We start from the raw sequence: 27351 nt of genomic DNA, 5'->3' as shown, positions 1-27351 counted from the left end.
GCTTCTTTCAAAGTCTGCCCTATCGAGCTTGGAAAATGGCGTCACTGGGGGGAAGGGAGCTGGAGGATCCCACAGGGTGGTCTGCCCCTCCTCCAAGCAGCCTTCACGACTAAGATGCACAGCAACCTTCTTGAGCTGGGAAGCCCAGCTTCCTCCGTGCAGCGTGCTAGGGCAGCCCGGCCTGGGCACGCTGAGCGTACGGGGATCACACAATCCCCGAGCACCTCTGCTCCGGGTGTGCGTTTGCAGTGGCTCTGCAGCAATGCCCTCGGTGTTTGCAGCCTGTGCAAGCTTGCACGCAGCGGGAGCTCGGTGCCTAGAATTGGGGGGCGGTGGGCGTGGCCGCGCTTCCTCGCGCCTTCTCCCGCGCAGGCAATCCCGGGAACGTTCTGAAAAGTATCCAAAAGTTCTGCGCCGCGCGCGCGCAAAAAGGAAAAAAAAAGCAACGGGCACAACCCCCCACCACTCTGGGAGTTGCGAGTCCCGACCTCGCCATTCCAGCTGCACCTCCGGCTGCAGCGCGTACGCCTCCAGCGCCTCCTTCTCGGGAGCCTTGCCGTCGGCTGGGTGCTCCCCTTGCAGCCACCGGAGAGTCCCTGCGCATCCCCTTGGGGCACCATGCCCAACGACGACGCATACAGCAAGGCTTCGCCACCGTCGGAGGACCCGCACGCCCCTGGGTCACCACCGCAGGGCAAGGCCGGGGGCTTCGGCAAAGCGGCCGGGGCGCTGCTCGGGACCACGGGCGGCGCGGGCGCCGGGGGCAGCGGCGGCTCAGGCTCGGGGGCGTCGGGCATGGACGCCGCCGCGAGCAAGAAGTCCCCGCGGCTGCCCAAGTGCGCGCGGTGCAGGAACCACGGCTACGCGTCGGCGCTCAAGGGCCACAAACGCTTCTGCATGTGGCGGGAATGCCAGTGCAAGAAATGCAACCTGATCGCAGAGAGACAGCGCGTGATGGCCGCGCAGGTGAGTGCGGGCGCCCCGGAACCGGGGTTCAGCCCTTAACTTTTTGGGTAAAGCCCCTCGGACCAGGCGGGCGCCATGCGGGGCGCGGGTTCGGCGGTGCTTCCCGACAGCCGCGGCGCGCTCGGGGCCCGGGCTCCCAGCCACGCGCCGACGCCGCTCTCGGAGGGCCGCTCTCGGAGGGCCGCTCTCGGAGGGCCGCTCTCGGAGGGCCGCTCTCGGAGGGCCGCTCTCGGAGGGCCGCTCTCGGAGGGCCGATGGAGCAGGGAGGTGCGGGGTTTACTCTGCTCCGGCGGCTCCGGATCCTTGACCCCTCCCTCCAATAGGAGTTGTGGGGATCTCCCCCTCGTGGGTCTCGGCGGTCCCGGGGGTCCCGAGGATCCCCAGGATGTCTGATTTCCCTTTCAGAGCTGGGAGTTGCGGGGTTCGCACTGCTGGGGAAGGCTCCCCGGGATCTTCGACCCCGCTTCGGGCAGAGAGTTTCGGGGTTTGCGCCTTCGGGGGCCCCCGGGATCTCTGGCCTCGCTCTCTGAGCAGAGTTGGGGGGTTTGCCCCCTCGTGGTTCAATGGGATCCCTGACTCCGCCTCGAGCAGGGAGGTGCGCTTATATTAAGGAGGGTGCCCGCTCTGGCTACTGGTTAGGGCGAAGCGGAGACCCGGCTGGCTGCTGCTTATCCGCAAAACGCGTCGAGAGGCTTTGTTTTTCTGGAAAAGGCGCTGTAACGGACGCCAGGGTGGCGTGGTCCTCGTTGTGCTCTTGGCGCACTTTTCGTATTCGCCCGGGTGGATCCAGGTTGAGTGTCTCAGCCATTTTGAGCACTACGGAAATTTCATTAGCCTTTTAAAATTTGCTGTCTCCACCGAAGTTATTAAAGTACAAATTACTTTGAGTGTGTTTTAAAACACACCTAAGAATTTTTAAAAATCTACGCAGAGGAGTAGATGCAAGAGGTTGAGGTTTTGTCTACCGTTCATGGAGTGTGTTAGTTTTTTAAAGCATCCTAAGCTGGGCAGTAATTTAGCACCTTCACGGAAATGGTTAAAGTCGTTGGTATCCTAAAATGATTTTTAGAAGAGAATAATATACATTCTTTCCCGCTGAAAGTTGTTTCATCCTTTTAAAACAGGTTATTTAAAATGAAAAGATACCAAAGAAATGCTTACTATGTGCTACTTTTGGTTAGGAATGGGTAAATAGCCCCCATTGAAAATGATTTAGGATCCTTGAACAGGAGTGCACAAATGCTTAGAGATTATACTTTTTATGTACATCCAATTTTGAAATGTTTTAAACTAGATATATTTTGGCTTCAGAGATTGCGAGCGCACTCATGGAAATACAGGTTGTTTTACTGAGTTTCTTTATAGACTTTTATCTTAATCTGTAATGGATGAAAAGAATATACTGAGGGTAGCATTAAAATGCATCACAATGAGTTTACTGAAAAAAAAAAAAAAAACCTTATGAACATTTAAATTGTATTTGTAGGTAGAAAAGTTTTCTGAACATTTACCTGTTGGCTTTAATATTTAATATGGAGAGTATGCTTGGGAGGGGAATTGTCCTCAAAATAATAAAAAGATATATCCAAGTAGGGCCATTAATTTTGAATAAGCTGTATTAATAGGCGTAGTAACTTGGAAGGAGGATGTTTGCTTTGTTAAAAACAAAAGCAACTCAAGATTACTTTTATAGTATGAAACGTCACTATTTTCCACACCAGAAGGCTTGTGCTGTGCTGAATGAAATCCTTTGACATTCATGTAACAGGCATTTTTAGTCATTCTAAAATAGTTTGAAATTGATCTTAGATCTGACTCTAAAACAATTGCATTTTAAATCAATTGCCCCACCTTCCCCATTTAAATAACATTTCCTAAGAATGCTTGAGAGGTCTTTGTAAAAGTGTTTTCAGTTTGTGGACTATGTAATACCCTGTACGTTTTGTGCATGCATGGGATCCGTGTAAACCAGGGTCTAAGTTTGCACTGACATACTTCACAAGTTCATGGGTATTCTTTTAAAAAATTTGTGGTCAAATCTTTAATATTCTGTTCCTAAACTTCTTGGTTAATAAGAGAAAATTCAAGAATTAAGCTTAATTATTTAATCTTAATGGATTATTCAAAGATATTTTTAAAGTTGAAGACTCCTCTTGTTATGAGTAAAATTACTTCCAAATTAATCATTTTTCTAAATTTGGACTACGGTATTCCTAAGACAATGTGTACATTGTAGTTGTGTTTCTGGTTTACCGTTTTGATTTCAACTTTCAGCTTGTATTTGGGCCTCTGAGGTACAGGTGCTTCCCTTTCTCATTTCATTATTACCAATGGTCAGTTTCAACAGAAAGTCTCCAGTTTTGTTATCTGTAGTAAGCCACAGTACAATTTATTTTCTTGACACCTCTTTTTTCAACCTTAAACAATGTTATTTAAAAAAAAGAAGAGGGACGATGAGGAGTGTCTTAGGTACGCTGCGTCCTTTCCAGCCCCCACTTGAATCTCCTTCCCTCCTGCCTGGAATACGGCACATGTCCTCTCCCTTTCTCTCTACCTCCAGCCTCTCTCTCCTGAGACTTCAGCGCTGTATGCCAGCCCCCTTTTCCCCATTACTTCTGTATGTGCTCCCTCCCCCACAGAGAACAGGGCTCTGCAAGGTTTCCTGAGCAGCCCCTGCCTTCCCTGCCTACCCTGCTCCCTTATTCCGGGTCGTTCTGCCCCTTCATCCTTGCCCGTCAAGCCCCACTCATCCTATTCTTCAAGGCCCTGTTCCAGTACCACCTGCAGCTTATACTTAAACTTAAAGCCGTTTTTGCCCCAGTTTCTTCGGGAGGATCTGTGTATGCCTGTCCTGTGGTGTTTACCACGTTTTGTCTTGAGTTGCAGTTGCATGTTTGCCCGTTTCCTGCTTCTCCTTTTAAACAGTGAGTACCTTGGGAACTAATCTAACCTTGCTGTATCTTGCTGGTCGCTGTTCCCGGTACAGCAGCCTTTGACACATCTGTGGAAGGAAAGAGTGAGTGACCCCATTCTCCTTCCTTCCTAGTCTCTCCGTGCTGGCTTCTCCTCACGCTGAATGCCTCTGCTAACTCCGCAGCTTCTCATCCAGCCTTTCCCGCTGCTCTACATACTCACTTGTTTAAGGGACATTTTAGGAGTGCTTTTACTGTGGGCCAGGGTCTCTGGCTGGAAACCATTTCTCTGCTTTGGCTGCATCTCAGAGTTACCTGGGTAGCTTTAAAAAGCAAGGAGGGATTCTCAGGCCTCACCCTGGGGTGGGTGGGGCTTCCGTGGCTTTGGCAAAGCTGTACTGAGTGACTCTGGGGTGCTGGAGGGTGACCCACTGCCCTGTGCTTCCAGGTGGCCCTGAGACGGCAGCAGGCCCAGGAGGAGGAATTGGGCATCAGCCACCCCATCCCACTGCCCAGCGCGGCCGAGCTGCTCGTCAAGAGGGAGAACGACAGCAGCACCCCATGCCTGATGACTGAGGGCAGCAGCCCCTCGCAGCCCCCGCCGGCCAGCACCCCGACCCCGCCCGCGGCAGCGGCAGGTAAGCCTGTGGCTGGGATGGAGGGATGAAAGGCGTGGCCACAGAAACAGAGTCTCGGGAAGGTCCTGAGCCCCAGAGCACATTCAGAGCTTAGAGGTTTCTTAAAAGATCCTCCCTCCTGAAGGTCTGTTTTTGACGGCCTCACAAAGGAGGTGGGCCTGAATTCTAAAACCAGAAGTTTGACGGCTTCACTTTTCTGTTGGTTATTTGTCAAGGCTGAATCTGGGCAGGGTCAGCATCACAGAATCCCCGAGAAGTGAGAGTCCAGATTTCATCTCAGTCAGCCCCTTCCATTTGTGGGTCCTCTTGGTGGGAGCTAAAGATCCTTGTTTCCTAGAATGAAAGTCCATTTCTCTGGAAAGGACTGAAGTCCATCTGGGGAGACTGTCTAAAAAAGCCAAATCCTATGTGTCAGCTATCAGTGGATACTGGAATTGAGGCAAGGCGTGTCCATTGGCTTCAATTCTCTCCCAGGTACTAAGATTATACCAGTGGCTGCATGTATGCTGATTCATTTCATTTCATTCTTAGAAGAAGGAAGTATTAATCCTATTTTACACCATGGGAAAATTGAGATATAAAAATTTTAAGTGACTGGCTACATCTGAAGAACTAGAAAGTATCTGAATTGGTCCATCTGTCTTCAAAGCTCACTATGCCTACTGCACTGGGTCTCCAAATTACCTCAAGAATTATGGTATTCTAGAGCTGCACTGTCCAGTATGGAAACCCTTAGCCACATTTTGCTATTTAATTTGATTACAGTGAAATAAAATTAAAATATTCATCGAAAGAAGATATACAAATGGTCAAAAGCCCAAGGAAAGATGCTGGATATCATTAGTCATTAGAGAAGTGCAAATCAAAACTATAATGAGATATCACCTCACACCCATGAGGGTGACTACTATCAAAAAAACAGAAAATAACAATATTGGTGGGGATGTGGAGAAATTGGAACCTTTGTGCACAGTTGGTAGGAATGTAAAATGCTGCAGCTGCTGTGGAAAACAGTATGGTGGTTTCTCAAAAATTGAAAATAGAATTATCACGTGATCCAGCCATTCCACTTCTGAGTACATACCCAAAAGAATTGCAAACAGCGTCTTAAAGAGATATTTGTATATCCATGTTCATAGCAGCATTATTCACAATAGCTAAAATGTGGAAGCAATCAAGTGTCCACTGACAGATGAGTGGTAAGCAAAATGTGGTAAAAAACATTACTTAGCCTTGAAAAGGACGGAAATTTTGACACATGCTACAATGTGGATGAACCTTGAGGACATTATGCTAAGTGAAACAAGTCAGTCACAGACACACAAATACTGTATGATTCCACTCATACTTAGAGTAGTCAGAATCAGAGAGACAGAAGGTAGGATGGTGGTTGTCAGGGGCTGGGGGCAGGGGGGAATAGAGAGTTATCGTTTAATGAGTACAGGGTTTCAGTTTTCCAAGAGGGAAAGAGCTATGGAGACGGATGGTGGTGGTGGTGGCACAGCATTATGAATGTAGTTAATGCCACTGAGCTGTGCACTTAAAGACGGTTAAGATGGTCAATTTCATGTTGCGTGTAGTTTAACCACAATAAAACATAAAATTAAAAAAAGTAAACATTTAATTCCTCAGTTGCACTAACCGTATTTCAGATGCTCAACAGGCACATATATAGCGGAGGCCTGCCCTGCTGGCAAGTGTGCGTTTCCCTTTCTCACAAAGCTCTATTTAATGGCACTGGTCTAGAACGCAGGGGCTCTAAGAAATCCACCAGACAAAGATCTGTGACATCCTGTTGGCAAATGCAGGCATATATTTCATGTTAAACACATGTGCCGAGGTTCACAGAACCTTTTGAGCCTTCTAAGCCTCCATGAAATGGAGCCTTGCAGTGCGGTTCCTCTTAAGTAAGCTTTTCATGAGTTACTCAGTCTGCTGCGCTTAACCACCAGGGTAAAGTTGTCAGCTGCCTAGTTGTCATTTAACGAGCTGTGCAACGTTAGACAAGTCACTTTAGCTCTCTGGTCCTATTGCTTCCTCTTCTCAAAAATGAGGGATGAGGTCTTTGAGGCTTTTGTAGATTCTAGGAGCCTTGACCATTATAAAGAAGAAGGTTAGCGGGCATCAAAGAAGGCAGGTGAGAGATAGACTTGTAATCTCTGCTGCAGGTCGGTGTGTCTGTGTATCTGTCCCTGTGTGTGTTACTGGGGCTACAGATTCTGTAGCTAACAAAGGGAATGGTATTATTTTCTTTAGCTCAGTTGCTCATAATATATATTTACAGCAGTTTCTAAACTTTCCTTTTCTTAAGAAGGAAGGAGTATATCTGTCAGAAATATGATTCCTGCACTTTGGGATTTTAAGCTGTGTAAGGTTAATTACCAAACACTACCAGGTCAGGGCAGACCTGGTGGATTCAGCTGGAGGGACTGATAGGGGACGTTCCAGAGGAGTAAAGAGGGGAGTAACTCATTTGATGTTCACACACATCTTATAAAGTAGGAATTATTATTCCTATTTACAGATAAGGAAGCCAGTGGTAAGGAAACTGCCCCAGAATAAAGCTCAATTAAGCTGGGATTCAGCCTAGGTCTGTCTGGTCCCAAAGCCCATGAATTTCTTCACCTGCCTGTGAAGTGAGGCTGTGGGAATAGTTGCCGTGTTTCCTTGGAAAATGGACAGTTACAATTAGAGGTTATGGTTTAATCCTCAGAAGGGATTTAGGGCTGATGGGCAAATAGGAACACTGTTAGGGGCAGCGCCATTCTTGGCTGGCATGGAAGGTTGCAGCCACTGGTCTTCACGGGGAGAAATACAGGGACAGGCCCGTGATGGATAAATGTCAATGCTGGGCATTTGGTAGGGAACCACAGGTGAACTTGGTGTAGCCTGCTGTCCCGCATTGCACCTCAGTGGAAGGGGTGTCCGAGTTTGATAGCATACCCCAAGATAGCGAAGCCTTAGAGAAGGATTTCAGGCTAGATGGAGTTCAGAATGACAAAGAAGTTCTCGCAGGGCATTTCAGAGTGGTGATAGGGAAAGTTACAAATAGAAGCAGCAGGGAAGCATGATAGAAAGTTCAGGGTCAAGGAGGATGTGACCAGATTCCCTTCTTTGCTTCTGGAGCTGATAGACCTTGGAGTCCTTTTGGAGTCTTGAACCAACAGTCCAAGGGAGCGCGGAGTGTGGAAGCCAGCAGTATGTATCGCTCCTGTGCTCACGTATGGGCGGGGAGGCTATGCCTGCCCAAGAAAGATGGGCCAGCTCATCTTGGTGGGGCAGGAGCCTCATCCATCATCATTACTCAGGACTTCCACCAAAGCTCTTGAGTTGGGATCATTAACTTCCGGACTGGGCTGGGACTTGAACAGGAGAAAACCAGAAATGCCAGTAGAATTAAACTGTGTAAGGTAAAGAGGGAGAAAGACAGAAAGGGCAGTGAAGGGGAGGGAGGGAGGGGGGAAGAGAGGGGGAGAGAGAGAGAAGCAGTGACAAGACAGATTGACTGAAGAGTGTTCCTCACGTTGTATGCAGCGCAGTGGGCCCAACTTCCTGCATAGTGCGTTGCTAACAAATATGTAGCTTGTATTACGTTTCCAGAGATAAGGATTTCTTTAAAATAACATTGACCGGGCTTCCCTGGTGGCGCAGTGGTTGAGAGTCTGCCTGCCGATGCAGGGGACACGGGTTCGTGCCCCGGTCCGGGAAGATCCCACATGCAGCGGAGCGGCTGGGCCTGTGAGCCATGGCCGCTGAGCCTACACATCCGGAGCCTGTGCTCCGCAACGAGAGAGGCCACAACAGTGAGAGGCCCGCGTACCACAAAAAAATAAAATAAAATAAAATAAAATAAAATAACATTGACCTTTATGCAGGTAAACGGTAAACATTTATAGAGGACAAAACATATTCAACGAATATATTCCAATCCCAACCTGTAGGGTCTTCTTTTTGTTATCCCAGGGTTGATTACAAGCTGCATGTGCAAGCTTGCGTGTCTGTTTATCGTTTTCATACGTGTGTATGTGTATATATAATTTATATATTTAACATAATGGGAGTGTGTATTGTTCCCACCCGTGTGTAGTTTTTATTTCTTTCATTTAAAACTGGAATTTTTTAGTGGCCTAGTATTCCATTATATCGACGTGGAAGGCTTGGATTTGCAGTTACCTCGTGAGAAGTGGAAGTTGTAGCAGTTGTCATGGGATAGAGCAGCCCACCAACCTGGCTTCCACGGGGGCGGGTTGCTCACCTTCTCTTTCACATACCTGATGTTGAGTGTCTGCAAGGGCAGTGGTTTAGTGAAATCCAGCAGATGTTTATGTCCTTGAGGCTTCTTCGTTATCTCCTTTTGGCTCCTGAAAGTGCCAAAGGGGAGAGTGAGAAATGCCCGAGAATTATTGCTGAGATTACTGGCTGAGTTCTAAAGCCTCTGCGAAGGAAATTGGGTTTACCAAGCTGTTGTTTGATCTCTTGGAGAGCTGATCCCTCTGAGTAGGATAACACCTTAGAAGAAAGTCTCTACGATCCTTAGCCAAAGATTGGCCAAGATGGATCAAAACACTGCCTGACGATTCCTCCCACCATAGGTATAAAATATTTTTGTTGTTATTTTCATCTATGATCACTATGATCATCTATGATCTATTTCTTTTGAAGAAATGCCCTATTCATTGCTGTCTGTTACACTGGTAGGATCAGATACGCTAATCAGGTGCTCTATCGATTAGCAGATGGTTTCTTCCCAGCCATTTTGGGTCACCTCGAAAAAAGGGTGAGCACTTCCGGTTATAAATGACGGTGAATTAATAGCAGCTTCAGCATTATTTCCGTGGTTTTACTTTTAAAATTTTAGCTTCCTAGATATATATTTTTTATTTTGAAAGTTATCAACTGACTTAAAAAATCTCATAGGCATTCCTCCTCTTTGAAATGTGGGCTCCTCGTTTTATTTTATATTCTGCTTTTCCTTCAGCCTCCTATGCAGCAAGTAGAATGCCATTTTATCCAGAGCTCACGCCGAGGTCCGCATAGTTCTCTGCCTCTCCTTTTCTGTGCAGGGCTGTCAGATGAAGGGCTGCATTGTAGAGAATTCGGTTCTGCATACGTGTCCTTTGTAAGTAAGGACCTGAATGTTATCTCCTGGGGCCTCCCTTCTGGAGCACCCTGGGCTTCCACACACACGCACTTTCGCACTCCTCCACATCAAGCCGCCTCCTGCCATCTCAGGCCTCCCCACTCCAGCGCCCACGGCCTGCTTTCACTCACCTTTCCCCCGTTGGAAGGGTCGGCCAGGTCTGCATCTGATAATGGCGGGACCCCCTCCTTCACTTCTCTTCTTTATCAGTAATTCCACTTCAGCACAGAGAGAGAGCTCATGCCGGTAGGGCACACACGCCATCCTGGTTATGTGCCTTCGAAGGGCTTAAGTGCTTTACAAACATGCAGTGTGGTAATTTGAAAATGGAATAATGTCCCCATGCAGTTTTTACCAGTAAGAAATGTGACTGAGGAGCTAACAATTGAAGATGTTGACTTAAGTTTCTTAAAAATAAACTTTAGGGCTTCCCTGGTGGCGCAGTGGTTGAGAGTCTGCCTGCCGATGCAGTGGACGTGGGTTCGTGCCCCGGTCCGGGAGGATCCCACATGCTGTGGATCGGCTGGGCCCGTGAGCCATGGCCGCTGAGCCTGCGTGTCCGGGGCCTGTGCTCCGCAACGGGAGAGGCCACAACAGTGAGAGGCCCGCATACCACAAAAAAAATTTAAAATAAATAAATAAATAAATAAACTTTATTCATTGGAGAAGTTACAGATTTACAGCAAAATTGAGAGGAAGGTACGGAGATTTCCCATACACCCCTGCCCGCACACATGCACACCTCCCCCATTATCAGCATCCCCCGCCAGAGGTACATTTGTTACAATTGATGACCCACATGGACACAGCGTAATCACCCAGAGTCCATAGTTTACATTAGGGTTCACTGTTGGCGTTGTACATTCTGTGAGTTTAGAGAAATTAATGATGACGTGTGTCCATCGTTATAGTAGCATACAGAGTAGTTTTGCTGCCCTGGAATCTTCTGTGGAGTTATTTAAATGTGAAATATTTCAATTTTTATCTTTGCAGTTTTCCATGTTGTACAGAAAGAAGCATTTCAAATGAAACACCAAAACATTTTATCCAGGTTAGTTTGAGAGTTGATATTTGGAGGATCCTAGCTACTTACATGAGATGAGCTCCATTTGATTTTAGACAGAGCTCTCAATTTCAAGTAGAATAGAGGATGTGGAGATTAGGTTTAAAAAGGCATTCAGATAAAAGCATTCCCCAATTTTACATTCAGAGTCAAAGAAATTTCCAGGGTGTTTAACAAAACAAATCTTAAACTGAAGCAAGAGTTGGAGGCTTAAATGAAAGGAAACACTTAAGATTGATAGTACTGACCATTTTGATAGCCTAGTTTTTTTTTTTTTTTTTTGTCGTACGTGGGCCTCTAACTGTTGCAGCCTCTCCCATCGCGGAGCACAGGCTCTGGATGCGCAGGCTCAGTGGCCATGGCTCACGGGCCCAGCCGCTCAGCAGCATGTGGGATCTTCCCGCACCAGGGCACGAACCCGTGTCCCCTGCATCGGCAGGCGGACTCTCAACCACTGCGCCACCAGGGAAGCCCGATAGCCTAGTCTTTTAAATGGCGTCTCAGTCAATTTTATTTATTCCAAGGGAAGTCTCTGCTTATGTGTCAAATATAACAGTTAACCGACCTGATAGAAATTCTCTGTAGACAGTATTCAGAAGTTAAAATGACAAAGTACGTAGGAAGTAGCCGACTGGTCTACCTTGGCTAGAAAGGAAATTTGGAAAACATCTAGACCCACAAAAAAAGGTAAATACAGGGTTTAAAGTCACAAATTAGTTTTTTTAATTGAAGTATTGTTGACTTACAATGTATATATGTGTGTATGTATGTATTTATTTATTTATTTATTTTTGGCTGCTTTGGGTCTTCGTTGCTGTGCATGGCTTTCTCTAGTTGCGGCGAGTGGGGGCTACTCTTCGTTGCAGTGCACAGGCTTCTCATTGCAGTGGCTTCTCTTGTTGTGAAGCACGGGCTCTAAGTGCACGGGCTTCAGTAGTTGCGGCACGCAGGCTCAGTAGTTGTGGCTTACAGGCTCCAGAGCACAGGCTCAGTAGTTGTGGTGCATGGGCCCAGTTGCTCCGCGGCATGTGGGATCTTCCCGGACCAGGTCTTGAACCTGTGTCCCCTGCATTGGCAGGCGGTTTCCTAACCACTGCGCCACCAGGGAAGCCCTTGACTTACAATATTATTAATTTCAGGTGTACAACATATTTTTATAGATTATACTCCATTTAAAGTCATTACAAAATAATGGCTATATTTTCCTGTGCTGTACAATAACAAGTTAGTTTTATAACAGCATATGTAAAGGACAAAGAAACATTTGCTTGGTTTACACTGCTGTCTGCTTGGTGAAAGTGTAATCTTAAGGGCAGGGATTGCATTTTTTATTCATCATGTTCTCATGTGCATAGTACAGTACCTGGCTTTGTAGCATGTGGTCTGTAAACCTTTGCTGAATAAATGAATAGTGATGGTTAAATTTGAAGTTGTGTTTTAAAACACTCTGTTAGTGATCATGAACCCACTTGCAGATATCAGAGTAAAATCATTGATGTTCAATCTGCATTTTTTGTGACATTTTAAAAATGTATCTGAATTTTTTAAATGACTAAAATTTCAAATGTAGTTTAACAGCCTAAGGTGAAATTCACATGCTATACACTTCATCTACTTAAAGTGTATGATTCAGTGTTTTCTGGTAAGTTCACAGAGCTGTGCCACCGTCCCTGGAATCTAGCTGTGGAACATTTTTATCTCCTCCTAAAAGAAACTCTGTACCATTAGTAGTCACTCTCCGTCTGCTCCCACACTGGGGTCATAGGCGACCTCTTTAACTTAGCCTCAGGTTTGCAAGGTGTAAACCTGTTGTAGTATGTATTTATTAGTCCTTTTTTAAAACTAAATAATATTCCACTCTATGGATAAATCGTATTTTGGTTTTTCTCAGATGATGGAGTTTTGGGTTGCTTATGCTTTTTGGATGGAGTTTTGGAGTAATGCTTCCATCACATTTTTATACCAGTTTTTATATGGATATATGTTTTATTCTCTTGGGTATATATTAAAGAGTGGAATTGCTGAGTCATACAGTAACACTATGTTTAACCTTTTGAGGAACTGTCACAGTATTTTCCAAAGAGGCTGCACTATTTTACTACATTCCCACCAGCAGTGTGTGACGGCTCCAGAAGATTCGTACTGAAATTTTTTAGAATTAAAAGGTAAGATGTGGGCTTCCCTGGTGGCGCAGTGGTTCAGAGTCTGCCTGCCAGTGCGAGGGACACAGGTTTGAGCCCTGGTCTCAGAAGATCCCACATGCCGCGGAGCAGCTGGGCCCGCGAGCCACAATTACTGAGCCTGCGCGTCTGAAGCCTGTGCTCCACAACAACAGAGGCCACGATAGTGAGACGCCCACGCACAGCGATGAAGAGTGGCCCCCGCTTGCCACAACTAGAGAAAGCCCATGCACAGAAACGAAGACCCAACACAGCCATAAATAAATAAATACATTAAAAAAAAAAAAGGTAAGATGCCTTCATCCTGTGAAGTTTTTAAAAATTGAACAGTAAGATGCCTTCACGCTGGCAAACACTAAAGATATAAAACCCAGTCAGTGTCTCTTTGATGATCAGAAGTTTAGATCATGGAGGGTTTTCTAGGTTTGCATTTTATTATCACTAGAAATATGTTAATATTCAGTCTTTTAAAAATTTCCTCTTTTCCCTCATTATCACATACACTTTGTAATGAAAGGAATAGTGTTTGAGGAATTAAACCATAGAGGGAACCGGTGACAGATTTTCTTTGTTGTGTTTTTGGTCCGTAGAAACGTTGGTTTGTTTCTCAAGGGCTTAAGCAACTTTTTAGACCTCGGGTGACAAGCATTTCCTCAGAACAAGGGAGAAGGAATTCTCTTGCCCTAGAAACTTGGCAAGAATAGTTTTTATCTTTGGATTTCTGAAAATGGAAAACCGCCGTCACTCCTGTGGAAAGTAGAAGAGAACACCCGCGAGCTGATGAGACTAGACAGCTGTTCTTCACGTTGCCAGTTGGAAGAGGGTAGTTCATAGACTGTCTCAGAATTTACTGCCATAGTTATTCATAGCGTTGGAAAACTTTTATAGGTGGTGGGGGACACTAGGTATCATTGTAGTGCTGTTCGGCCTTGTGTTTGCTGCTGTAGGAGACTTTTGGAATGTCAGAAGGCTCATCTGTGTCGCCAGTTTCTCCTGCCTGCCGCACCGTGTCCCCCTGGAGTCCTTGACCCTTGGGTTCCTGGTTATCTGCTGGTTCAGGGATCCTGTCCATTGACGACCTCCTCAGCCACCCACTACTCTTTGGATCTCGTGGATGCCCTTCTGTCCTATCTGTTGTTTTATTAGCTATCTTATTTTTAAAAGATTTTATTGTGGTAAAATATGCCTAACGTCAAATGGACCATTTTAACCGTTTTTAAGTGTACAGCTCAGTGGCATTAAGTACCTTTACAGTTTTGTGCAGCCATCACCACCTTCCATCTCCGGGACTTGTTTCATCTTCCCAAACTGAAACACTAAACCCACTGAGTGATAACTCCCCGTTCTCTCCCTCTCATTAACTTTTGGCTAAGGACAGCCTCTTCTGCTAACCCGCCTTTCTTGGCCTTCGGAATCACCTGTAGACTCACATGAGATGATTCCTTTTATCTCGTCAACATCTTGTTTTTTTCCTCTTCTTCCCCCAGGGCCGCAATTTTTGCTTCATTGCTGACTTCTCTCTTTGTTCTATAGGCTGGTCTAATTTGTGCCTCTGAGGACTCTGAAGTTGCTTAAAGGGCTGAGGTTAGTAGGGAAGGGGGCCCAGGGTAAGGCCAGCTGCCACCTGATGTGGGATACTGTGAATTCTGTACCTCTGCCAGGTGATCTGGACTCTGGGCCTAGGAGTGCTCTGTGTTGTGCCATGAAGCCAAGGGAGTGGAGTGAGGGTACCTCTGGGCCCCCTGGGGCTCTGACTGCAGTCTCACTGGTTCTTGACTTGTCAGGGTTCCTTTCGCCTTGGTCACAAGCAACTCTGTAAGTGCAGGTCTGAACTTCTGTCTCAGCCTCAAGGTGTCTTACTTTTCAACTGATAAAAAAATTCCCCCTAAGAAAATTCACATAAATATTGCTCCCTGTTGCTGAACCAGATTACATTGCAAACCCAGTTTCCTCTGGTCTCTTACATCTGTTAGTAGACTTCACAATCACTAACCCAGTCTTAGTGTACAGTACCACTGAGCATGCGTTTCAGAAAAAATGCACAAGAAACTCTTAAAGTAGACTATAAACAGCTGGTTTGTAGTCAGAAGAAGATACTGATTCCGTATTCTAGTAATAGCACATTTTCTGATGTTTATTGGCAGTGAGAATTCAGCCACCCAATGTCAGCTCAGTCCAGTGTATACTAACAGCTGACTCTTCGGTACTGATCTCAGCACTTATAAAACTACTCCCTATTTTTACAGCACCCTTTAACTCTGATCCTGAGGTTGGGGAGTTTATCTGAAATGCAGTATATACATTAATTTAGGGAAGCAGATTGGATTCATCAAACACTAATAACTGTTTGCTGAACTGAGTTGAATTCATCTTTGCTGGTGAGTCTGCTATCTGGGCCAGAGTCCCTCCCTCCCTTTTTCCCTTTCTTCCATCTGTGTTTCTATTTTATTTTTTGTTTATTCAACAAATATTCATTGTGTGACTGCATTGGGTCAGACCCTTTTCCAGGCATGAGGTATACAGCAGTGCCTAAAACATCTGTCTCATGGATCTTATATGTCCAACAGGGGAGACAGTGGATAATCAGGTACACCAGTGAGTAAGATGCTTTCAGAAAGTGATGAGCACTGTGGAGACAGAGTGATAAGATACATGTTCTGGAGGGGTCACGGCTGTTGACATGGAGGTTAGGGAAAGAGGGCCTCTCTAAGGAGATTAAATCCGAGCTAGTCCCAAGGGACAGTGAGCCATTGCAGTCAAGGTCTGGGGGAAGAGCCTTCCAGGCAGGAGGCGCAGCAAGGTGAGACAGTGCTTAGAGCAGGAAGCAGACCAGTGTGATCGGTGCTGTGAGCAAGGGTGACATCACTGGGGGCTGCGACTTGCTGCCTTGCAGGCCAGGGAAGGAGTTGGAATTTTATGGTGAGTGCGAGGGGAAGTCATTGGAGTATTGAAGCAGTGAATGCTGTGATCTGATTTACTCTCTTCAAATGTCTCTGCTGCTATGTGGAGTGTAGTTTCAAGGGGGAACAAAGCAAAGACCATGCATTTGCCCAGGCAGAGGGGTGCTGCTTGCACTGGGGTGGTGACAGTAGAGATGGAAAGAACTGGTAGGACAGGAGGTCTATCTTAAGGTAATTTGGGTAGATGGTGTCCATGGCACTTTCTCCAGAGAGCTGCTGCCACGGCATTGCCAGTGCTATGGGGGTTGCCATGGGGACTTTACCAGTCTGAAAGGTAAAGCGCTGTATGTGGGTGCGGTCAGCAGAACAATGGCCCCCAGAGAGGGCTACACCCTGGCTCCTGGGGCCTGTGAAGGTGTTACTTTCGTGGCAAAAGGGACTCTGCAGATGTGGTGAAGTCAGGCATCTGGAGGTGGGGAGGTGATCCTGGATTCCACGTGGGCCCATTCTAATGGCCTGAATCCTTGGACGTGGAGAACCTTTCCCAGCTGCCCCAGAGATGTCACAGCAGAAGATGCTGGGAAGTTTCAAAGCTGGAAAGACCTGATCACTGTTGCTGGCTTCGAAGATGGAGGAAGGGGGCGCTGAGGCAAAGATTTCAGGAGTTCTCTAGAAGCTTAGAACAGCCCTCCGCCCAGTTAAGCACCTTGATTTTAGCCTGGAGAGACCTGGGTCAGACGATGGGCCAACAAAACTGTAAGATAATAAATTTGCCTTGTTTTAAGCCGCTGGATTTATGGCAATTTGTCATACAGCAATAGAAAACAAATATGGTTGATATAGTTTATAATCCCCTTTTCCTTTGTTAGTGAGACTGAAATCTTTTCATACGTTAAAGGACCATTTTTTTTTTTCTGTGAGCCTTCTGTGTTTGTCCTTTGCTCATTTTTTTTATTCAATCCCCTCCCCCTATCTTGAAGTTCCTTATTTACTGTGGAGATTGGCCCTTTGTGATATGAGCTGCAGTTCCCCCCCTCACTATTTGGTATTTCAAGCCAGGAGACTAGCTGAGACTAGCTGGAGACAGGCTGCAGAGACCAGGAGCCCGAGGACTGGCCCTGGTCACTGTCCTCTGTGGACAGGCGGAGGAGCCTGTGGCTTGTCTGGTCCCCCATCAGCAGACCGGAGCCAAGTGGACCTGATGTGTTCTTCACACTCTTCCAACCTCTGTCCTCATTCCAGTATAACCGTGGGCAGAGCTCAGGTTAAGCTAATGGCCTCAATGATTGAACCATTTCACACTCATGTCTGGTGCTGTGGTCTAGAGGTTCCAGTATTACTGTTTGGTATATGATAAGCCCCGTGAGGAATGGGATACACTCTCCATTCAGATATTCTGGTTACTAGAGACTAATCTTATTCTTACCAGTGTTACATGAAATTATCGATAGAATGCACATTACCCATCAACTCTTTCAAAATGATTTTAGTGCTTCTTTGGTAGATGTTGAACACATTCAGGGTTGTGCTTCCACCAGGGTGAGGGTTAGTTGTTAGTACCGATTTCCAGATTGGTGCCAGATTAGTTAACAGATCAACCAGTCTTATTAGTGCCAAATTTCCCCCTGAGAGAATGGTATGTAATAGTAGAAGCTTGATCAAAGATCTTGAAGATCGAAGACACCTGGAAACAGTTTTGCTTTTATCTGGTTAACTTTATGCCTGGGGAGGAAGCTCCATGTCACTGAAAGAACCTAAAATCTAGAGTCCAAATACCTGCCTGTTACTCATCACCTCTCCGATTTTGAGCAGTTCACTTAATTTCTGTGTCTGTTTCCTCATTTGTGAAATGGATAAAATAATATTGCCTGCTCAGTTTATCTTGCAGAATCAGTGTGGTGCTCAACTAAGTTTTTTTTTTTTTTTTTTCGATACGTGGGCCTATCACTGTTGTGGCATCTCCCGTTGCGGAGCACAGGCTCCAGACGCGCAGGCTCAGCAGCCATGGCTCACGGACCGGGGCACAAACCCATGTCCCCTGCATCGGCAGGCAGACTCTCAATCACTGCTCCAACAGGGAAGCCCTCAACTAAGATTTTAACGTGAAAATTCTTTGTAAACCATGACGAAGAACAGAAACATGCCATGAAACTCAAGTTTCAGATACTAAAATGAGGAACAGAGGAATGAGTCTGGATGTGATCTACCCTATAGCCATAAACTAGGTGTTTTTTTTGTTGTTTCTTTCCTTTTTTTTTTTCACCTCAAAAATCAAGCTACCTGACGTAAGAATTGTGTCTCTGGGTAAGGAGTACATAACCCATCACAGTTCCCCTACCCCAGGCCACACTCTAGCAGCCAGGAATCTCCAAGACACATCTTAGCACTGACACGTCAGAGTATGAGTAAGCTTTCCCCTTCTTTTCTCAGCCTTGCTTTTCTTTTTGTTTTATTAATTGTACTGACATGTGTCTTTAGTGTTAGCCATCTCTTATCCTTTCTAAAGGGAGTAGGGAGTGTTGGATAACCACACAGTTACCCAGGACTCCAAGATGAGGAAGTTACCTTCAGCAAAACAGGTAACACACTGTCTGTATCTTGTTGCCCCTCACAGTTTGGACAGAAGGCACACGATTTAGAGACCTTGGGCCCTGCGTGTCGGATGAAGAAGCAGGTGCGTCAGCCCAGACCTGGTGGGGGAGGGGAGGGGAGTCCCAAGGACACGGTTCTAATACCTTCATATCGAATGCAGTGGATGGGGAAGGAATTAACAAGCAGGAGCAATGTGCATGGTGCAGAATTCCTCATTAGCGAGTTGGAGCGTGTCAGTGGCTGTCCCATGGTATCCTACCCCAGGAGCTGCTGCCTCGTGGAGCCCCGGCCTGCACTGGGAGAGGCTGGTGGTCACCTCCCTTATCCCTCTCTCCCTTGTTTTTATCTGAGAGATGGAATTACTGAGTTAGAGGGGAAGAGGAGGAAGAAGCACATCAAAGAATTTTCTGGTGGCTTTTGAATAAGGGGCCTTATTCGCTTTAGGGCTGTTAGCTTTGGGTGTGCTGTTTTCATCATGAAGCACCTGGGGTTTGTTTTTCTCTAAAAGACGTAGATAAACTAGAGAGAATCTAGGGGAAGGGCAACAAAAATGATGTATGGCTTGGAGAGAAGGAGAATAACAGTCTATAAATATTTGAAAGGTAATATACAAAGAGGGAGAGAGATTATTTACAGCAATGGAGAGGAGTTTGACAGGGAACAAAAGCTTGCATCTAGGAGCAGGGGAGAATTGGGAAGAAACAGGGCATATAGTAAGGGTGATTAAGTAAAGAAATGTAATTCTCACGTTAGTTTGCGTTGCCAGGAGCTAGTGTGGCAGGAGTAAGGGATGTTTCTCAAACTGAGGATCCACGCACGATGGTGAATAATATTTTCTAATTCCTGTGTGTGAAGGGAGAGAGCAGGCAGTGCTTTATCCTTTGCCATCTGTGTGTGTAGTTTGTTTAATTCCCAGTTCTTTGGCATTATGTTTTCAGAGGAGGTAATGATTGCAGTACTGCTAGCTCTCATTTACTGAGTGTCTGCCTCATGCCAGGTATTGCCTTAGCTGCTTTGTTATTTATATTCTCATTTAATCTCTACAACAACTCTGTAAAATAGGAACTATTTTTCCACTTATAAGGAAGCAGGTTTAATAACATGCTTAAGATCACACGTATTTTAAGTGGTGGAGTTGGGATTCCAACTCGAGTCTGTGACTCACAGCCCATGCTCATGTCCTGTATTGGGCTCCATTACTCTGGTCATGATAATAAGTTGGGACCCACTAGGTAGCCAGGTTACTAAGCTAGGTGAGCAGTTTGTATCCAGTTACAGAGGTAAGTGAAATAGTTGATGTCCAGAGTTCCTCTTTTTTTTCTTTCCTTGAGATATATTTTCTCAGTGTCAGTAAGTGCTATGTTATTAATATACTGCATTTGGTCATTCTGTACTTTCAGTTATACCGTAGGCTTTAACCAGCCTCACAGTTATATAGTGATCTGTTGAATCTCTTGTAAGAAAGAAAATTTGGTAAGTCAGGCATTACGCTTGATCTTAAATGCTGGTTGTAGCGGGGTTTCCTTGGCAGTGTGGTGCACTTCCCTTGGCTTTCTGACTCTGATACTTTATAGCGTCCAGTGTATTGATGATTACTAAAAAACAAAACAAAATACACAGAATTAGCTACTCGGAATCTAGGTGAAGAGCTAGGTGTCTGGGTTCTTCCTGTCATTTGCAAGAAGACACCAGACCTGGACTGAGAAGACCTGGGTTTACTCGGGACTCCAGCTCCTACCGTGTTCCTCGGTGTGCAGGGCACCTTTCTAAGCCACAGCCGGCTCCTCTTTCTGGGTCTCAGCCTTGTAGAGTTATTATCGGTAGCCACTGAAAAGTCTATGTAAACTGCGGAATACATGAGATATTACAGTGAAAAGTGAACATCATTTGCATTCACAGCTCTTTTCTTGGCTCTGCTCCTCTTGGTTAAAATCTAGGACAGTTGGTAACAGTTAGGACTTTTCAGGAGGTTGACCTTATTTAAAGGGGGCAATCTCAGATTTTTTTGGAGGGTGAAACAGAAAGTGTCAAGTGAGTTTCTGCTAATTCCACAACGGTTGCCTCTCCCTTTTGCCCACGGTGCCATGGAATGGAGACCACACCGAGGTTCCTAGCCAGAGGTGGACAGTATGGGATTCAAAATGTGGCTCAAGCCACTAGCATTTTTCGTTTGTACTCTTCGCCTTGCCCGTCCTAGCCCTTGTTCTCTGCAGCAAGCACCTTCCCTCCGGAGTTGTGTGCCTTCTGGAAATAAAGAGCTTTTTGCTCTCTGTGCCCATGCTGTTCTCCCAGGAGTGGTCCCTAGTGAATTTTTCTCTGGAGTCATCCCTAGATTACTTTCACTGTAAACTGTAATGATTTTACCCTGGTCATATTTCTCCCAAGGTCTCCTATCTCGGTTACTTGTAAGGCTACTCCTCCCCTCTCTTGTTCCCTTTGATCTTTTATAATTGGCTTAAAACTCTCCATATTTAATCTGCGGTGACTTTGTTTCTCCTCCCTATTTTGGTGTTTTCAGTCCCCGAGAATTTAATAATCTGTTGCTTATTATTTTCTTAGTTTTTCTTAGGGTGTCGTATTTCCAGTTGTACTGTTTAATTGTCTTTTCCCCGTGTCTACATATTTGTTTGATTTTAGCTAGTAATGCAAGTCTGCAGGCTGTCTGTATTTTGACTTGCAATAAATAAAGTCCTACACATTCTGGGGCGTTGGTTGGCTTCCTGGTTTCAGACTCAGCTAAACCTGAAGGCACCTCTGTATGGTAATGTCATGAAAAGATGACTCTTCCTACTTTGGAATTAAACAGTTGAGCACCCAGTTAATATAGAATGAATGAATGAATGAATGAATTTGTCGAGTTTTTGAGAGCTTTCCCTCACAAATTGGCCTCCTAGGACAAATGGCTGTGACTGCTCAACATGTATGAAAGAACAGCTCTGTCACCTGCTCCGTGGTTGACTCTTTGGTGAGTCCTTCCTGTGACAGCATCTGCAGTTATCTTTTCAGTAAGCTCAGTTCTTCAGCTCTGAAATCCTTTTAGTCACAGCACTGTAGTCTCTGCTCAGAAGGTCAACTTTACTACCACTTTTGGGCTGGGTCTCGTCCAGAGATGGAAGAGAACCCCCAGGTGAGTCTCCAGGCTCTGCCTATGTTGTTGTTTCCCTTCTGGGTGTGCGGGGTGGGGACAGACAACTTTATCTTAAAACTTGTGCGTTCATGGGAGTATATGCTTTTTTGTTGGTGGTGTTCAGATAATTACTCTTGCTTTATTGTTGATTAAAAAAAATCTTTATTCTCTGACTTGTCAATACAGTATTGTTTCTGTGATGGAAGAAACCTTGAGAAGCACGGGTGAGGCTGGTGGTTGATGCAGCCACAGATGATACCCAGTGTTTCCCACAGAGTGGGCCGGCTCCTTTGTCACAGACAGAGGCCCCGTGTTTTAGAGTTTATGTAGTCCCCCCTGTGTGCCACAGGCTGTACCCACGCAGAGATGTTCCTGGGTTCTGTGTTTACTTGGAGAATTGCCAAACAGTTCTTAATACTGGTGACCTTTCTGTGAAATGGAGTTTCTGAGAGCATGTTAGATTTCCAGAGACCCGATGGACAATATCTTCATGACACAGGCCACTGGATGAGGAAAATAAAGATGCACGTGGTGCAGCTGTGATTGTAGTTGTAGGAAGCTGGCCACTCATATAGCTTCTGTCATGCTCTTTCTTAGTCACCATGATAACATTTTGGTTGACAGGCCCAGATTGGCTCTTGGTAATCATTTCTTTCAGTTAAGATACAGCTTTCTTTGTGGTTAGGGTGTTGATTGATATGTAGATACAGATATATCTGTGTGTGTGTATGTGTATGTATGTATATGCATGTGTGTCTGCACATACACGTGTGTATCCCAAGTTGTCAGAGCCTTCAGGGCCTTACCTGTTGCTTCTGCCACTCTCAAAAGCCACAGGTTTCTTGGGACTTCCCTGGTGGTCCAGTGGGTAAGACTCTGCACTCCCAGTGCAGGGGGCCTGGGTTCGATCCCTGGTCAGGGAACTAGATCCCGCAAGCATGCCACAACTAAGAAGAAGTCTGCATGCTGCAACTAAAAGACCCCATATGCCGCAACGAAGATCCTGTGTGCTGCAACTAAGACCCGGTGCAGCCAAAATAAATAAATAATCAATCAGTCAATCCATCTTTTTTTAAAAAAGCCACAGGTTTCTGGCTCTAGCCCCCGCCAGAAGGAAAGGGCATTGTTGCAGTTGGAATCTCACTTGGGAGACCTCATTGGCAGCACTTTTTTCACATGCCTAGGCCTTGACTGCACAGAGGCTGGGAATTCGGGTTCTGGCCCTACATTGGGAGGCAGGAATCATCGCGAGTATGACATATTTTGCTATGCCTTCCTGTCCCTGTGGTTAGTGACATGTTTGGTGGAGCAGTTAGCTGTGAATAGAAGACAAAGCTTGGAGGCGATCCCCTCACCTGGTATGTAGTGACTTGTGTACACACTTTGAGAACAGCACGGCAGCAGCTAGCAACGAGACCACAGTTGCAGAGCTAAACCAGGACCCAGGGTTGGAGCGAGCTGCTTCAAGGATGAGTCAGAAGAGCCACAAGTTAGGGGCTTTGGGACAGTATGGTGTGCCTTTGGACCAAATCACAACTCACAGCCCCTGCCCTGCCTGACATCTCCCAATGGAAATGTCACCTCCCGTCCCGGTCTCTGTCGTTGGAGTCTGAGAACTGTCTTGACCTTGGTGTTTGATTCACCTCCACGCCAGCATATGCATAGTTAGTAGTCGTTTATATTCTTCTCCAGGAAACCATCAGTAGGAACAGATGTCTTTTAACTTAAGCTGTTCATTGGCCACATTTAAGCTGCTTCCTTTACCCTTAATGACACAGCTTGGCAGTGCCGTGTGAGGTCCCTGATGGGGTTCTGCTGCCAGTTGCACACACATCCTTAGATTTACCACCTGAACTTCTCCAGGTATCGGAACAATGGATAACGTTACTTCTTAGGCCTTCCCTGTTGTCGGATTTGGTGAAAACTGCTAGGTTTGCTTCTCTGTCGTTTCCCCTACCTGACTTTGGTAAAAATGATTGAAAGGTTGGACAAGTGATTAGTTTTAGAATCGACTTCTTTTCGTTTCAGAGGAGCTTTGCTCAAAAGGAAGCGAGGCAGGAGGGAAATCAAGATGGCACACGTGAAAGGTGTCACCCATCGAGGAGATTCTGGTGGGCGGTCTTGGGTGCAGTGGTAGTTAGTGACTACACAAAAGTGGGTTGGTTTCATTCCCAGCTTTTTGTGTGTGGACATGATAACAGCTTAGAGGCACATCTCCCACCCTCACACCTGAGTGGCACAGCAGAGAAGACACAGAAGTGCCCCCAGCTGGCTAAACATTTCAGCGATCTGCGTGTATAGCTAGCAATCCCCGGCCCCTCTCCTCTTTCCCTGCTAATGTTGAAAAGTGAGGTAAATGTAGGGGGACACTTTGGGCTATGTCACCACATGTCAGTTCTAGAATTAGTATTTCCAATGCACCTGGAATCCCGAAATCTCATCTTAATAACTGATTTGAACACAGTTCCTCTTCCCACTCAAAAAACACTAAAAGTGGGAGCATATATATTGAATTTAAAAGTTTTAAATTTTTGTAAGTTTTACCCTTTCTCTCTCTTCCCTCTCCTATCTCCACCTTCTCCCAGTAGCAGTCTTTAAAAAGCATGATATAGTTAAACGGCCAAATCCAAGAAAAGGGAGGATAAAGGGCTCCAGATAATTCCCAGTTTGGGTTATCAGCCCTCACATAATGGAGAGTTGATTGTGCTTTATTTTCTTGTTATTTGAGGGGAGGGAAAACTCCATAGAGATGGGAAAGGTACATCTGAAGGAGATCTGAAATACTCCTGATTCGAGATAAGTTTGCCTGTAAACCGTTCTAATGTCGGCTTTGGAATATACCATGCGAAGTACTAAAGGTCAGTAAAGCTTCCTTCACAAATTTAGAAAGAGGGAGCAGTTAGCTGTAACAGTGTGCAGCCCTGGAGGTCATAGACCAAGCTAGGAGAAATAATTATGCATGGTAATGGGCAATTACAGATAATGGCCTTTTGCGGGTGGCAGAAAATACATAGCCCCACAGTCTTGCCTGGAATGAACACTGAAGAGCACATTAACTTTATAGCGAGCTAAAAGTTCAGCCCTGGAACTGCAGCACTCCTGCCGCCCCCCCCCACAAATAAATAAAATCCCCGTCTCACTTAAGGGAAGCACTGTAGCAGCTACACTTATCAACAGCAGAATTGAATACACGAGGAGGCGGGGGTTTGCGGTCGGAAAGGAAGGTCAGTTCTTCTCCACCTGCTGGCTTTGTCTCACAAGTAGAGATGGCTCGGGGCTCAAGGCAGGTACGCGAGTGAAGGGGTTGTTTGCTTTCCGGGCGCCAGGTTTGTGTTTGACGTTTAAAATAGCCTGTCATGATTGCCTTGTGGGAGAAACAGATTGTTCCCGCATTTCCTGATTATGACTCTGGGGAGTGATATCACACCGACTGCATTCAAGGCTACTGTCTGACCTCAGAGAAGGCCAGGAGCGGAGGATTCCGCTCCTTTCCAAGTTCACTTGTACTCAGGAAGCCCTGCCAGGTGCAGCCCAGGCCTCCTGCGGTCCCTCAAAGATGAGCACTGAGAGCAAGGATACCTTTTTTGGGCAGATAATTTGGTGGCTCTCTTGCTCGATGGCAGAGAATGCTCTCGCTGTGTTGTGACAGTGATAACGACAACAGCTAACATTTCTCGAACACTGACCCTGTCAGAGCCTCTTTCGCCCTCTGTGGTGTAAGTAGCAGTATTAACCCCATGTTATATATAGACTCTGGGGCAACGGAGACTTAAGTATTAACGGATCCAAGGTCCCAGGGCTGTGGATTCCAGATCTGATCAAGAATTTGACCGGGGAGCCCGAGGTGGTGCTCTCAACCCAGGGCTCTGTTGCCTGGCCGCATCGTGTAGTGGTGAATGCCTGTTGTACTGAAAGAAATGTCCCTGGCTTAGGGGTGAAGCCAGAGGCGTCCAGTTGGGCCTTTCCTGCTGACTGCTAACTAAGCAGCTCAGTGTGCCAGCTCAGGATGAGACACTGACACCAATTGCTCTGAAATCCGCCCTCCTGGAAAGAGAAGAGCCTGCGATACGGAGGTTCTCAAATTTCTTACACTCTTAAAAAAATTCTTGAGGACCTCAAAGAGCTTTTGTTTGTGTGAATTACATCTATCAGTATTTATTGAATTAGAAACTAAAACTGAGAAATTAAGAATACATTTGTTAATTCCTTGAAAATAATAAATCTATTATTTGTTAACCTAAGTAACATATTTTAATGAAAAATAACTATATTTTCCAAAACAGATTAGTGAGGGAGGGTGGAATTGTTTCACATTTTTACAAATATCTTTTATATGTCTGCCTTATTAATAGAACACAGCTGAGTTCCCATGTGTACTTCATTCAGTCTTTTTTTTTTTTTTTTTTTCGCGGTACGCGGGCCTCTCACTGTTGTGGCCTCTCCTGTTGCGGAGTACAGACTCCGGACGCGCAGGCTCAGCGGCCATGGCTCACAGGCCCAGCTGCTCCGCGGCATGTGGGATCTTCCTGGACCGGGGCACGAACCCGCATCCCCTGCATCGGCAGGCAGACTCTCAACCACTGGACCGCCAGGGAAGTCCCCAGTCTGTTGTTTTGACTGAAATACATGAAGACAGTTCAGCTTCACATAGATAAATAGTTGGAAAAGGAAGATAAGTGCTTGAAGAGTCTTTTGAGATCACTGTGACTATTCTTTGATACTAGACCAAAACTTGACAAGTGATAATTTCTTAAAGATTAGTTGCAGTGTGGATCTGAAGCCATGCTAATGAGGTTTTTGTACTCAGTTAAATTAAAATCCATCTTGCACTTTAAATGGATCTGTCAACCATTCATTATTTTGTAATGTCATGCATGGGTCATTTGGAAAATATTTGTTCACTGAATTGTGCAGGTCTTCCAAATGTTGACATTTCATTACAAAATATCAGAGAATCCCACTCATTAATATCACTGATGATTTTGTCAGAATGCTCTTTAAGTTTGGAAAGCTGTCAAGCACATGATGGTGGATGTAAGTTTTCCAAAATTCTGGTTTTTACTCTAAAGCTGAACGTTTTGGCAGTAAATACTTTCAGTTGTTTTCCTTGAAGTGATAGGCTCACTTTTTTCATTTTAAAGAAAATGTCTGCCTCAGTAACTGTAGTTTGTTATCAGTCATTCTTTCAAGTAAATGGTGTTCCATTTAAAAAAAAAAAAAAAAGCAGTGAGCCTGGCTCTTCATTCAAACATTTACACAAGCGCCTCCTCCAAGGAAAACCTCAGCACAAAGCAGCAGAAGTGCTTTGTGAGTCCTTCCCACTTGGTCACCATGATAATAAGATGCAGTCAAAGGCAAAGATTTAATCAGTTTTTTTTCCTGCTTCATCAAGGGCATCTTAAGCAAAATTGACGTAAAAATTTAAAACTGTTTTACTTCATAGCAGTAGGGAATACAGTGACTCTCAGTACAGTTTGGTGGGACTGCCTTGATTCCTGCTAAGAAACCACGTTTTCCCCACCATTGCTTCTGCATCGTCTGTGCAACTGTCAACACAGAGAGAAAGGCCAAGAGCAGCTTTACGGTATTGTGGAAATACTTTTGACCTCATGGACCCTCGAAAAGGCGGTGTGGGCAGGGGGCCTCAATCACATTTTCGGAGCTGCTGCCGTAGGGTATAAGAGTGGGAGTTCCTGGTGCTGAAACACCAACCTCTGGTGGGTTTAAAGCAGTTGTCACCCTGCTGGTGGAGTCACCCTGGAGGCTCTGAAGACTTCTGATGCCTGGGTCCCCACAGCCAGAGGCTCTAATGTAAAGGGTCTGGGGGGTGGCC

General features: G+C 45.7%; 1 protein-coding gene across 2 annotated transcripts in view; it reads left to right on the top strand.

The window, feature by feature from the left end:
* Positions 1 to 618: 618 nt before the first annotated feature.
* The window catches only part of DMRT1 (doublesex and mab-3 related transcription factor 1), a 105017-nt gene continuing 78284 nt past the window's right edge, over positions 619 to 27351 (top strand). Inside the window, exons 1-3 of one of the 2 annotated variants that reach the window (XM_065879377.1) lie at positions 619 to 966; positions 4327 to 4482; positions 9730 to 9771. In XM_065879377.1, the coding sequence (XP_065735449.1) occupies positions 619 to 966; positions 4327 to 4482; positions 9730 to 9771 (546 nt within the window). Of the gene's footprint in view, positions 967 to 4326; positions 4517 to 9729; positions 9772 to 27351 lie in introns of both variants that reach the window. The other variant, XM_065879378.1, reaches the window with a different exon arrangement.

Source organism: Phocoena phocoena, chromosome 6 (genome assembly GCF_963924675.1).
Source record: "Phocoena phocoena chromosome 6, mPhoPho1.1, whole genome shotgun sequence".
In the NCBI taxonomy this organism is placed as follows: Eukaryota; Metazoa; Chordata; class Mammalia; order Artiodactyla; family Phocoenidae; genus Phocoena; species Phocoena phocoena.
This window is presented reverse-complemented; position numbering and strand designations above follow the sequence as displayed.